Below are 13573 nucleotides of genomic sequence, written 5' to 3'. Positions count from 1 at the left end.
GCAGATGATTGGCTTTCCCAGTGATGATGCAGGAGTGCGCAGCAGTGCTCACTGTTCATCGTTGGGGCATACATACTGGCCAGCTTTGAGTTGAAAGCCGCATGCTGTTTTGAGCGACTTTCAGCTCAGTCGCCCAGTGTTTATGAGCCATTAGATAGAGCTGTATATGTATATTTGGTGTTTATGTGGCCTTACCAAGAAATTGTATAATTTAGAAATTTGAGAGTGCAGGACTCTCCAGTAATTTTTGTAAAAGTATTCTAGAAATGTAGAGCCTTTTTTACCCTTTTGTCATAGGCGCATTATGTTATTGTCAATAGAAAATGAAACCTACAGTATTCAGTAGATACACCTGTGAAGTTATGATGTTGGTTTTTTCTTTAAAACCACCTCGATAAATAACCATACTGATTTTATTTTTTCAATTGTATTTCCTAATAGAGGCACCAAGTGATACCTCTCTATCCCCAGCAAGTCAGAACTCCCCCTATTGTATGACTCCTGTATCTCAGGGCTCCCCAGCAAGTTCCGGCATTGGCAGCCCAATGGCCTCATCGGCCATTACCAAAATCCACAGCAAGAGGTTCAGAGAGTAAGTGCAATGATTTTTAAAAAAATAAAAGCTTACTGTTCTATTTTTAATTACCACAGAAGCGAAGTTTACTGTGTGTTCATATTTATACATTTTGTTTTTCCAGCATTGGAAACTGTATACAGTTGATTAAAGAGAACCTGTGATTCACCATTTACAATATAAACTTTTGATTGCACTTGTATATCTGTGTGCAACTGAGTCTGAATCTGTATAAAGCACAGTGGAGCTCTGCATGGAAAAAAGCTGCAGCTGCATTGTAGCACTCGATACAGGGGTATCCTGCTAGGTGTGATGAAACATTGTGAGCAAAAAAAACTGGACTTTTGTTAATTTTTTTTTTTTTTACCATTCTTTTTTATGAGGTATCCAATTAAATCTAATGTAAAAAAATAATTATAATTTGGTTTAATAGATTTGGTTTTGCTTGCCTAAGGCAGGGGAAACAAAATCCCTGATAAGCCACAGTGAAGGAATTACAGTTGTACACAGATATGTCACATAACAATTTAATTAGTGCAGTTTTGCACTCCCCATTACACATTTGAGTGAAAAAGGATGCCCAGGCAAGCAGTCACATTGGATTTGGCTAGCTGAAAGGGATGGTTTTAGCACAACTGCAGCTACAGGTTATGAGGGCAATTCTGTACATATGTGTTTTTTGTGGAGTAATTTGTTTCAATCTGTGTTTGTTTTGTGGGTTATGAAAATAAATTGTTAAATACATTAGGGTGGTATTCAGTAATTTTGAATATATTAAATCTCAGTTCTAAATGAGCCTTTATGGCCCAGTCGTCATCCCTCTCCCCAATGTATATATGTACATACATTCATTTACTTTTTCAAATATATATTGTGTATCCAATGATTCCAAGCACAAGAGCAAAGTATCAGTGGTGTGGGGGCGATAAAAAAAAAAAAAGGTAGTTGTTCTCCAGTGGATGAGCCAAAGTGCAGATCTAAATCCAATTGAGAGTATGACACTAGTCAAAAATGACAGTCCACATGCGTCATCCAACCAACCTGAGCTTGCTGGTGGAAATCTGCCAGGAATAATGAGCATAATCACTCTCAAACAGTTCAAACCTGGTAGAAACATACTCCAAGAAACACCAAGCTGTTGTGGTTCTATGAAGTATTTCCGTTTCTACAAATAGAAAAATCTGCAGACTAATAATGTATTAAAATGTATTTTCAATAGTAAAATTTCTGTTTGGAACAATCTGTGTGTTATTTGTGATTTAGACAAATCTATTGACTTTGTGGGGGTTGAATAATAATTGCAAACAACTGTGTATATAGATTCATTTCTGTTTATAGATTACATTTAAATGTATACGCTTCTTTCCTCCTTCTTAAAAGGTATTGCAATCAAGTTCTAAGTAAGGAAATTGATGAATGTGTGACTGTGTTACTGCAAGAACTGGTCAGCTTCCAAGAGAGAGAGTATACGAAAGACTCAACAAAAGCCAAGTTAAAGAGGAGACTTGTTATGGGTCTGCGAGAAGTCACAAAGCATATGAAATTAAATAAGATAAAGTGTGTTATTATTTCTCCAAACTGTGAGAAAATACAGTCAAAAGGTTTGTTCTACTTAGCAAGGGGCTTTTTTTATTTTTATATTTTCTTTATTTTTTTCGTTTTGTATTCCAGTTTAATTGCTAGGGTTTATGGGATAAATAGTAAAATGTGCTAATTAATCCATATACCTTTTTCGCCCTGGTTTGTAATACTGAAAATTAGAAAAATAATTTTTTTTGAAGGAAATAGGAACACATAGGAACAAATTGGAACACATTCAATCTGGGGGTCACAGCTGTCGAGCTTGCTTGACAGCCGCGACCCTGTCCCGTACTCGGTCTGCTCGACCGAAAACACGCAGGCGGGATTCAATGTCCCGCCTGAAGCCGGACAAGAAGGAGGCGTGACCGCGAGTTGCGGCCGGGAAGAGGCGAGCTGCAGCTGGCAGCTTGTCACTTCCTGGCCGTCCTCGGCAGAACGAGCCCGACTGCTTGGGAAGTTGGACTCGTTCTGTCAGGCTACCCTGTTCAATGCTGTCAAGGAAGACAGCATTGAATAGGGCCCGGCGGCCATCTCCCACTCAGAATACCCCCCATAGTCTGCGAAGTGTTAAATTAGTACACAGTTAACACAGGTAGGTAAATACATACAATCACTATTTCACACTTAAACCGCTAAGGAGATTCCAGTGCAGCAAGATCAACGGGTTCTGGGATAATAGAAAATTGACCCTGCCCATCCCTATATTCACCCCAGCGGAACCATTTCATGTGTGGAGAAGTGGCTGAGGAATATTTGCAGTCCACTGTCTCGAATGTGAAGTGCTTCCGTACCTTGTTTTCAATAGCATGTATATTTGGGATAGTATTTGATCTCCAACCCTTTCTCCCAAAGGTGTATATATCCAGGGTAGTAATGTAAAAGGGCCACTAACGGATCATCTCTCGCTTAAACCCCAACTATTTGTCTAATCAGAGTGAAAACCGCAGTCCAAAGCTGCTGGAGTAATGGACAATGCCAAAATATATGTAATAAGTCTCCCAACTGACCGCAGTTTCTCCAGCATAGTTTTGAGACTGAATGCAGTCTATCTGCAGTAAGATATAATCTATGTATAAGTTTATAAAACATCTCTGTATGATTGATACATCTAAATACTGTAAAATAATTGCAGAAGATGATCTCCCACTCCTCCTCAGTCAAGGAATATGAGAGACCATCCTCCCACTTCAATTGACAGTGTAATTTGCCTTTTTTAGTTTGTTACTTGATAGCCATACCACCCTTATAGTTAAGAAACTTAAATATATTCACCACAACTTTTGGAACAGAAGGTTTCCTGAATGGAGAGGGCAAATAAGCCTTTAACCAGTGCCTAATTTGCAGACACTTCTTTAATTCTCTAGAAGTATTATAGAGAGTTTGAAGGTGGAAACAAGATACAACCCCTTCATCCATCAACTTATCTCCCAATGTTGTGGGTCCACTGCTCACCCATGTATGTAACTGCAGCTAGCGATACACCTTAAGGAGAGCGCTGGAGAAGGCCTTCTGAATATGTCTTCTGAAGCAAGCCTCGCCATGCTGAAACTGTACAATTAACTGCTGTAGATGAACCTAGTTGAGGGGGAGTAGAATTGCTAGGAAGCCATAAAAGATCAGGAAGATCAATAGGCTGTACCAAAGCTATTCCACAGCCACCCATGGTGTAGGAGCAACTATTCATCTTTTCTAATACGTATGCATCATCCCACTTTTTCTTCACAAGAGTGATCACTGGCACTTACACCAACCCTTGGGGAGTGCAGGAGATTCATCTGAATCTGGCACACAGGATGCATACAGTATGTACCACTCAGAATAGTGAATAGCTCTGGCTACATGTCCAAAACATACATTGAAAATCCCCAGAGATGATGCCAAAAGGTCACAGACCGGTAAAGATGGCGCTCAAAATGGGCTGAATGCGTATTGATCTTTCTGCTGTTACAAAAATGAATGGGGTCATTTAAATTGAAATGAAACAGAGATATCATAGTGACATACATAATTTAGTTTCCAAAATGAATATAACCACAAATCCAATATACGTACTCCAACGTTTGGTCTACTAATGGGAGTAGACTATACTAGCTTAGGGAGAGGGATCTTAGCGTTCCAACTTCACCTTCTTGTGAATCTTCTCCTCGCATAAGAATATAGGCACATGCAGAACAAACCCTCTCATTGTGTAAACACATTTAATAAATTCCATAAAAGCATAAAAAGGTCACAAACACCCAAAGGTACAGGGACTAGTGTGGAGACTCCCAAAAAAGTGGACTAAAAACACACAGACTGATGTCAATAATATGGCGTCCTCAGCCAAAGTCATGTGTTGGTCCAAACATATTCCTCCTTGGCCTATTCCCTAGAGATGGGTCTCATGTGTGCGATTAAATTGGTGCTGCTCTGTTGCCACCCTGAAATGGCTGATATGCGTTACTGTATATCATTCGTGCTTTAGCAAAGATGCATATGCAGGCCGGGGCACATGTTATAGAAGCCAAATATATCTAGTTGTAGCTGCATTCATGCAGTAGTTGCTTGCCTCTCAGAAATCTGGACCTATAGGTACAAGGGAAAGGTTAATCCAATTTTAATGACAAAATATACTGTAAACAAAAGGTATACTGTCATTAGAGACCACTAGATAGTAATGGAATGAAAGGGGTCCCTTTACCTGCTACGGGAGCAAGTGGGGGGTCCCCTGGGGGCGCAAGGTGTGACCTGCTTAACTCGAAGCAGCTGCAGCAAGATCAGGTGTGTCAGACCTGAAAATATACACAGAAAAAAAAAAAAAAAATTTTTGCAGCGCTGTTAGAAATGAAACCAGTAACTAGTTGGATTGACTTCACAATTTTTATAATAAAATAATGTTAAAAAGAGTATCACAATTTAGTAGGCCTAGGGGCCACACATATAATACATAGACTAATAAAAGTGCATGGGTGAAATAAGCAGAACTCGGATAAACTGAATTACTGTCCGTTCCTATATTGCCTTGGAATAAATGATAGGACCACCTCTGTATTCAGAGTAACTATAACCCACTCTGAATACAGAGGTGGTCCTATCATTTATTCCAAGGCAATATAGGAACGGACAGTAATTCAGTTTATCCGAGTTCTGCTTATTTCACCCATGCACTTTTATTAGTCTATGTATTATATGTGTGGCCCCTAGGCCTACTAAATTGTGATACTCTTTTTAACATTATTTTATTATAAAAATTGTGAAGTCAATCCAACTAGTTACTGGTTTCATTTCTAACAGCGCTGCAAAAATTTTGGTTTTCTTTTTCTCACTAGATAGTAATACTAGAGTCTGTATTAGACTGATTTGCTGTGTTTTCCCACAGGCGGACTGGATGAGGCCCTCTATAATGTTATAGCTATGGCCAGGGAGCAAGAAATTCCCTTTGTTTTTGCACTTGGACGCAAGGCGCTTGGGCGTTGTGTAAACAAACTGGTTCCTGTCAGTGTTGTTGGTATCTTCAGCTACTCTGGTGCCGAGGTGAGAAAAATTGCTTTCATTTTCTGTTATGACATCTTTTAGCACACAAAGGAGTAATTTGGTCCCTCGGGTGGTCAGTGGCAGTACTTCACCTCCTCACCTCTATGAGGTGAAGTACTGCCACTGACCACCCGAGGGACATAAGTGTCATAAGTATCCTTCAAGTTTTCTGTTTCATTACATATGAGTCATTATCAATCCAGTATATGTTGGTTGCCTGCCCTTAAATGTAAAGCTAGTGTGTTTTCCAGAAACACATCCTAATAGTGAATGGGCAATAGAAGTACTGCTATTTTATTGTCCTCATACTTTGATAGTGCAACAGTTATTAATCATTTGACTCCAAAAAAACCATAATGCTACACCATTATCAGATTGAAATCAAAATGGTCATAATTTTGGAGAGTGGAGTGTGTGCAGCTATGTTTAGTCTGCACCCAGCATACTTCCATGAATCCGGAAGGGATATGACGACTTTATTTGGGAGTAGAGATTACAGTCCTAGTAAATAGATTAAGTGAGAAAGGGGTAATTAAACTAATTTTTATATATTTTTATTTGTTCTACAATCCTGTCCTCCCTGCCATATATTCCTCATCTCTTGACCTCCTTCAAGTCCAGCCTCTGTCTCCATGAAAGTCCATCTCCCACCTCCTGTCGTGCTGTGTAAGCCTCTTGTAAATACATAGTGGACAACGTGTTTGTGCAGTGTCGCTCTACCCGCTGAGAGTTACCTTGATTTTGGGTACCCAAGAGGTCCCGCATACCATTTGAATTGTTGTACTAGTGTAAACCGCAAACGTTTTTCTGGAAATATTGAACATGCTGCATAGCCCCATTATTATTATTTTTTTAAATGTGCATCATAGGGCAACTGCAGCACTAAGCTATAAAGTACTATTCTAGCAATCTTACTGGTGTCATATATATATACTACGTACTGATATTACCAATTTCTTTCTAGAGTTTATTTAATAACCTGGTGTCACTGACAGAAGAAGCTAGAAAGGCATATAAAGATATGGTGGCATCTATGGAGCAGGAACAAGCTGAGGAAGCTTTGAAGAATGTTAAAAAGGTTTCACACCACATGGGTCATTCTCGCAACCCCTCTGCAGCCAGCGCAATTTCATTCTGCAGTGTCATCTCTGAGCCGATTTCAGAAGTCAATGAGAAGGACTACGGTGAGTAATTGCCCTTGGAAGATCCTATGACATGACAGATGTAGCGCAGACCATTTTTAAGAGCGTAGAGGGTCCATGTGCAGGCCCCCTTCGGTCTGACAATGAGTAGACTCTGCATATGCAGGACTCCCAGGAAAATGGTGCCTGCACTTTTTTCCCAGAGACATCTCTATTAAGCCTAAACAAGTCACTGGAAAAATGGTCATGGCAGACTATTTCTGGTCACAGCCATGAGACTCTAGATGGGTAAGTGTAGTTATATATGGGTGCAAGGTGTGTGGTGTGGGCGCCCCTGGACACATGTACATTGCTTGCCTTTCACCCATTATAGATATGCCTTTGGATGTAGTGTAATGAAACTCGCAGAAAACAAAAGTGCTAGATAAGCAGGTCGTTTAATAGTATAATACAAAAAAAACCTGACCAATAAAGGTATCAATGTAACAAATTAGTAATAAAGACCAATAATAACACCATCCAATTTCTGATTTAGTATATATGGGGCGGTATTCAGTGCAGGCTAGTGAGGGGTTTATAAGGCGAGGATGGCTTTTCCTCGATGAAAACATGCCATCCTCACCTCCAAACCCCCTTGCCATTCCTCGCCGTATTCAATGTAAGGGAGAAATCCTTGCCGTGAGAGGACGGCAAGATGCGCCGCAAATGCAGTAAGTTCCGCCGTTTTAATTGCCACACTTGCTATTTCCATCTCACCAAATTGAACCAGAGAGACTGAAACGATGAGTTGAAGGGAAGGGATTTGAATACTTCACGACAAGCTATCGGCACTTCTTGCTGTCGTAGCTCGCTGTCAGGGGCATTGAATACCCCTCATAATAGGATGTGCTGTGCTCGCATATATAGAATAATATAGTGGGTAATACCCCCTTCACATCACAAATGCTGGGTCACACCTGGGATTTGGGCACAGGTATGTCCCAGGAGCGACCTGGCATTTGTAAGGTGAAGCTCCCCACTGATGGCATCGCGGAGCAGGGGGATGAGGCAGCACCTGGAGCCAATGCTGCCATCTCCCTGTAGTGTGAACGGGACCAGCACCATGTGACATTTATTTTCCCTAAAGTCAACTCTGTACTCTATGGAACCTGTTTTGCATCCGTTACTGAGGTAAAGGAAAGATAATTACCGTTGAGATATTGAGACAGCTGTCAGACAATGAGCTACTGTACATCACTGCATGGGAAAAGAAATACAGAGGTGTGTGTATGCAGAAGAGGAGTACATAAAAGGGAAACGGAGTTAAAATGTTCTTAAACATAAATTATAACATCAGTCTCGTTATTTAATATCCATATCTTGTATGCAGGGAAACTACCCATTTCAAAAAAAAAATTCTTTTGTATTGAAACACAGCAGAGGAGCCAGCAGGCTAAACCAGCTTTCTTTATGTAACATGGAGTTCCGCACAGGAAAGAAGTCCTAGGCTTGCACAACTTATGCTAAGTACACACTATAAGATTTTCCCCTACAATGCTAGTGACTAGACTGATTCATATCGCCTAAACTATTCCAATAATGTCCGATATACACCTTACACACTACCTAATAATCATTTCATTCCAGTTCTCCCCTCGATCAATATAGTGTCACCATACGCTATAGAAAATATGCTCGAGCTTCGTTTTACCCATTTTCACATGGTACCAGCTGCGTGACATTATTCATGCCCCATATTTATACAAAACAGACTTTTGCTATCTGCGCTAACAATAAGACCGCATAATGAAAATCTGTATCTAGCAAATGAAAGCATGGGGATTTTGTTCACATTTTTAACAAACATTTAGCTTTGCTGCATGTCGTCAAGGGACCCAAATTCACTTAAAGTCCTTACACTAGCATATTTGCTCTGCACACCATTGCATTGTAGTTAAATGTACTTCATCTCTCAGGTGTAGAGTGTTAAAATGTACTCGCTCTCTTAGTTGTAGAGAGTAATACCTATGCTGGGGCTGGCTTGTGAGCCACACCCAACTGGGCGGTATGTTTAATAAATTCCAACCATCAGGCCCTGGTCCTGCTTTCACACTACACATTTATAGCACCTATCTGACAGAGGCAAGTCAGTCGAGAATCAAATAAAGGTAAATTTACCCATAGCAACCAACCAGATTCTGTTTGTCATTTCTTTATAGTATCCTAGAAAATAGACAAAATCTGATTGGTTGTTATGGGCAACATTACCTCTTTTTATTATTAGAAGCTTTATTAAATTTGCCGTACAGTGTGTACCCAACTTTACTGGTGTCAGTACTTAGCTTATTTGTCTACACTGCCATCTACAGTCATACGCTGGTAATACACAATATTCAGCTACTTCTTACTATCAAAATTGCCCCAATCCTAGCATGCACGCTTTATCTGCAGTAACAACTATCAGCGAAAATGATCTAAAATATGCAACCTGAAATGTGCTAATTCAGCTTCACTTGACCAGAAATGGATAGTGCCAAGCCAATTCTCAAATTTTATCTTCCAAAAAGTATAATGATGTTATTTGTATTGAATTTTCATGCAGCCTTCCATTACTTCTGTATTTATTAACATATGGCAGTAGTTCGACATGTCATAATCAGTGTTGTGAGCAAACGTAAAACGTATGGTGCACTAAATATATTAATGTATAGTCATATTTTATAAACAAAGTAAAACAAATGTTTGTATAATCACTGAAGTTTTATTTGTCATTCTATAATGCTGATGTATTAACATCTGCTAATTTTGTTTTGTGCATTTAAATTTGTTTTCACAGAAACAAATTGGAGAAGTATGGTAGAAACATCTGATGGGGTTGAAACATCTGAAAATGAAGACTGTTCTGTGAGGACAATGGCTGCGGAGCACACAATCGCATCCCAGTCAGATAAAAGCAGTGCTCATAAACCACTACTGGTCACGCTCGATGTTAGTACCTCTGTTCCGAAACCCAGCAAGGTAACGCCTATTGACAAAGATGAGTTAAAGCCAGATGACAATCTGGAATGGGCTTCACAACAAAGTACTGAAACTGGGTCATGGGATGGGAGCGGAAGAGACGTCCTTAATTCTTCCATCATAAGTACAACTAGCACTTTGGTGCCAGAAATGCTAGAGGATGATGACGAAGATGAGGAGGAGGAAGATGATGATGAGTATCACCAGGAACCTACATCAGTGAGCAGGATAGAGTCTTGGGTATCAGAGACCCAGCGAACTATGGAAACCCTTCAACTTGTGAACAGCCCAGAGGAGGATAACATTGAGCAAAGTGAAGAGGATGATTTGGAATCCACAGAACAAGTAGAACCAGTTTCTGATTGCAAGGAACGGACAGCAGAAAAGCTAGTCTGAAATGTCTGAGTGATGGAAGGTCTTTATTAGAAGAGAGTTATAACTCTAATTTTAAGTAAAAATAAAAGATATTCACAACAAAAATCAAAAAACACCCCTGCCCCAGAAACTCAGGAATTGGTCCACTGACAGACCTTAACTATTGGGATAGTTGCAGCCATTCCCATACTTATTTCATCTCAATGTTTGCACTGTTTAAATGTTTAATCTATATTGAATTCCATTGAAATTATATTCTTTAAGTGTTCAGTTGTATCCTTTTTTAGCACTTGATGGTGATTTTACAGTTTACTGAACATAAGTTGTTGTTTTTTTCGCCCACACGACCAGTGGTCCTTCCACATTTTTGGTATCTTTTTATATGCTAGGAGAAAAGTAGTGATTTACAAGTGACTTCCTAGTGTGATAATTGGAGGTATTGTGGATTGATTCTGCATTTTAAAATACAAATGTTTACACTTTAGGTCGGTTTTGTGGCTGCACCTAACTATCTAAATCCCGACACAACTCCCTGTTTCCTGTTTTTAATTGAAGACTAATGAAGTCAAATTTGAAGGAGTGGGAGACTATATTTTGCTTTGTTCTTAACTGTCCATTGTTGTGTAGCTATCCATATGTTTGTTACTTGGGACAGTGGGATCATCTGAGTCTGCAGGCCTGGTGTATTTACAATACAGATTATAGTGTGTGTGTATATATATATATATATATATATATATATATATATATATACATACATACATACATACATACATACATACATACATACATACATACATACATTTCCATTAAGATGAAAACTCTAGAGACTTGTCTCCATTCAAACATTTCATTATGCTTATTTTTGAGCCCATTGAATGCTAATTTATTGTTAACTATCTATTGTTAATACAACTTTGAAAAGTCCTGACACCGTTTAACCTTTGTCATGATTATTGCATTGCATTTTAGGTTGTTATGTTTAAATAATCTTGTGGATATGATATGTATCCATGATATCTCCCATAATTAGTCCTAATTAGGTTGTTGCTAGTGGTAAATCATTTTCAAACATAACTAGGCAATTGATGGGAATTATTAACCTGACGTGCTTTCCAACCAAAAAGTGTTTCTATATAATGCTATACAATTAACAAATACCATTATGAAGCACATTTCCACAATATATATATTGGCAAACAGTGTGAAAAAAGTCTGTAAGACTAGCCATTAGTAATCAGTTACTATTGCACAGCATTGGGTGGTGTGGTGTTTTTTTGTACCTTAGTCAAAACCTAACTTGAGTTTGAACGCGGTTTGTGTAATTTGAAATAACCAATAAGATGAATGATTACTTTTTTGTTTCTCAACCATGTTTGTCAGATGCTGGCTATTGACCAACAAATTAAAATTATGTAACATATGTACATAATAAGTCAATAGAAGCTTCAACAAACAGTTTTCAAAACCATTTAAAACAAAAAACCCGCAAAACTCAATTTTTTTTTTCTACACCTTTCATAAATGTCTGGCTGCATTTAAATATAAAAAAAATGAATGTAAGGTGCTAGGATGTGAGCATTCTTCGGTTGCCTATGGGAACACTTCTAAGCTTTCCTTAGCAATTTGTGTATAGATTTTCTGACTTAGAACGGCTTACTACACTAGAAATACAGTCTTGAAAATGCAAAGGTAAGGCTTGAGGTCCTTTTAAACAGAAGTGGTATATGACAGACCTTAACCCTGTATATTTCAAGTGCCATCTTGCTTGTAGAAATGATAGAATTTTGAACCTGCAACACAGATAAGTAACATTTCAACAACAACAAAAATTCTGTGTTTTTTTTTTTTTTTTCCTTTGTTCTCTACAGGTTCAATAAATTTTTGATCTTAAGAGGTGGCAATTTTTAGCTAGAAAAATGTTTTCAACCAATTTTCTCCTTATTTTGGCAACTATGCCAGAAAAAGGGAAAGACTACTTACAGTGTAAGTTAGGGGATATAAAATGAAATGGTAGAAATGAATTAATGTACATGTATGCCTCTACTTGGACCCCTTTTTTACTCCAGCTGTAGATATTGGACCTCCACAATTGGTTGCAGTGAAGCACAGTGTGGAAATGTCTTTTAAGGGAAATCTGCATTTAGTACTGCATCAGAAGGGCGCTATTGTGGCTCAATGCAGTAGGAAATAACCCTTACCGACAACCTCCTTTAATTATATCTGTGAAGTACTGTATGGGTATGTTCGATAATTTAGTGAATTGGAAATGATCCATTTCAATAGTTTGTGTGTATATAGTTAAATGATCTCTGAATGTTTGTTTTGTCAGTCTTCCATATTTTCCGTTATAGCTGCATTGGCTGGTTATTATAAAAATATAAAAACTATGAAGGGTTACAGGTATTTGTACAAAGGTAAAACAGACAAATCCTAAGATCAAATTTTGTATAAAATATTTCACACGTTAATTGTCAGTGAATTAGTGTAACATCGCATAGGTTACTTAGCGTGTGTAGCGATTGTGCTTGTTGAGGATGAATCCAATTAAAGTAACTTGACATCAGTCTCTTCATCATATAAGTGTTACTGGTATTGTTTACGGAAATGTAATCCTGCAAAGTATTATTGTACCTCTCCGACACGGCGTGGCAAATTCAGCCACAAATACCTTACCGTATGCTTCAATTAGGATTACATAAGGCACAATAAACATGCAACTTATTTAGTAGTGCCAACAAGTCCTTTATATTATAATGTGCTCATTTATTATTGGCATGCTTTGTAAAAGATGAACATGCATTTATAGGAGTAACACTATATTGTGATCTCTCTTGCTTTTTGCTCTTTATTTTATCTGCATCTCATCCTTTTAATGTGCTGGCTTTATTCTTTATGAAGTACTAAAGTACTTGTAAAATCTTTATGGCATGTATACTTGTGCTAGTTCTCATCACCTTGCTCCTAATGATATGGGGGTGGGGGGGATACAAAATATTTAAATCTTTTCATCCTTATATAGGAACATGTATTTCCTAATAAAAAAAAAATGAAGGGGTTTTCTGTATGAAGGATAATTATATTTTTATTGTTCATTTTTGAGTAATAACAGCTTTTTGCACTATGTAAATACTAGTGAAATTTCTTCCTTATCTAATAAAAGAATGATTGTAGATTTTGTGGTTTGTGTATTCTGTTTATTTTGAGTTTATGGGAAAACATATGAATGAATAGTAAAGGACTAAACCTAGTTCACAGGACTGTCAAAAGCAAAAACTCACTGCAAGCTATACTAAAGTGATCTTAAAAAAAAAAAAGTGGCTATTCCCTTTCTGTACTAGACAAATGAAGGGTGCTCTAGTTTATGATCTAGTATCTACCACCATGGAAT

At 38.2% G+C, this 13573-nt stretch overlaps 1 protein-coding gene across 2 annotated transcripts in view; it reads left to right on the top strand.

Moving 5' to 3' along the window:
- The window catches only part of SECISBP2L (SECIS binding protein 2 like), a 61557-nt gene extending 48197 nt beyond the window's left edge, over positions 1-13360 (top strand). For both annotated transcript variants that reach the window (XM_083183943.1, XM_083183942.1), the window contains 5 exons: positions 442-592; positions 1955-2175; positions 5514-5668; positions 6633-6852; positions 9626-13360. In XM_083183943.1, coding sequence (XP_083040069.1) covers positions 442-592; positions 1955-2175; positions 5514-5668; positions 6633-6852; positions 9626-10203 — 1325 coding nt within the window. In that variant the 3' untranslated portion in view covers positions 10204-13360. The remainder of the gene's footprint in view (positions 1-441; positions 593-1954; positions 2176-5513; positions 5669-6632; positions 6853-9625) is intronic.
- The last annotated feature ends 213 nt before the right edge of the window (positions 13361-13573 follow it).

The sequence above is a fragment of the Crinia signifera genome, chromosome 4 (assembly GCF_055691185.1).
Source record: "Crinia signifera chromosome 4, ASM5569118v1, whole genome shotgun sequence".
Classification (NCBI taxonomy): Eukaryota; Metazoa; Chordata; class Amphibia; order Anura; family Myobatrachidae; genus Crinia; species Crinia signifera.
The sequence above is the reverse complement of the archived record's forward strand: the minus strand, read 5'-3'. Positions and strand labels throughout refer to the sequence as shown.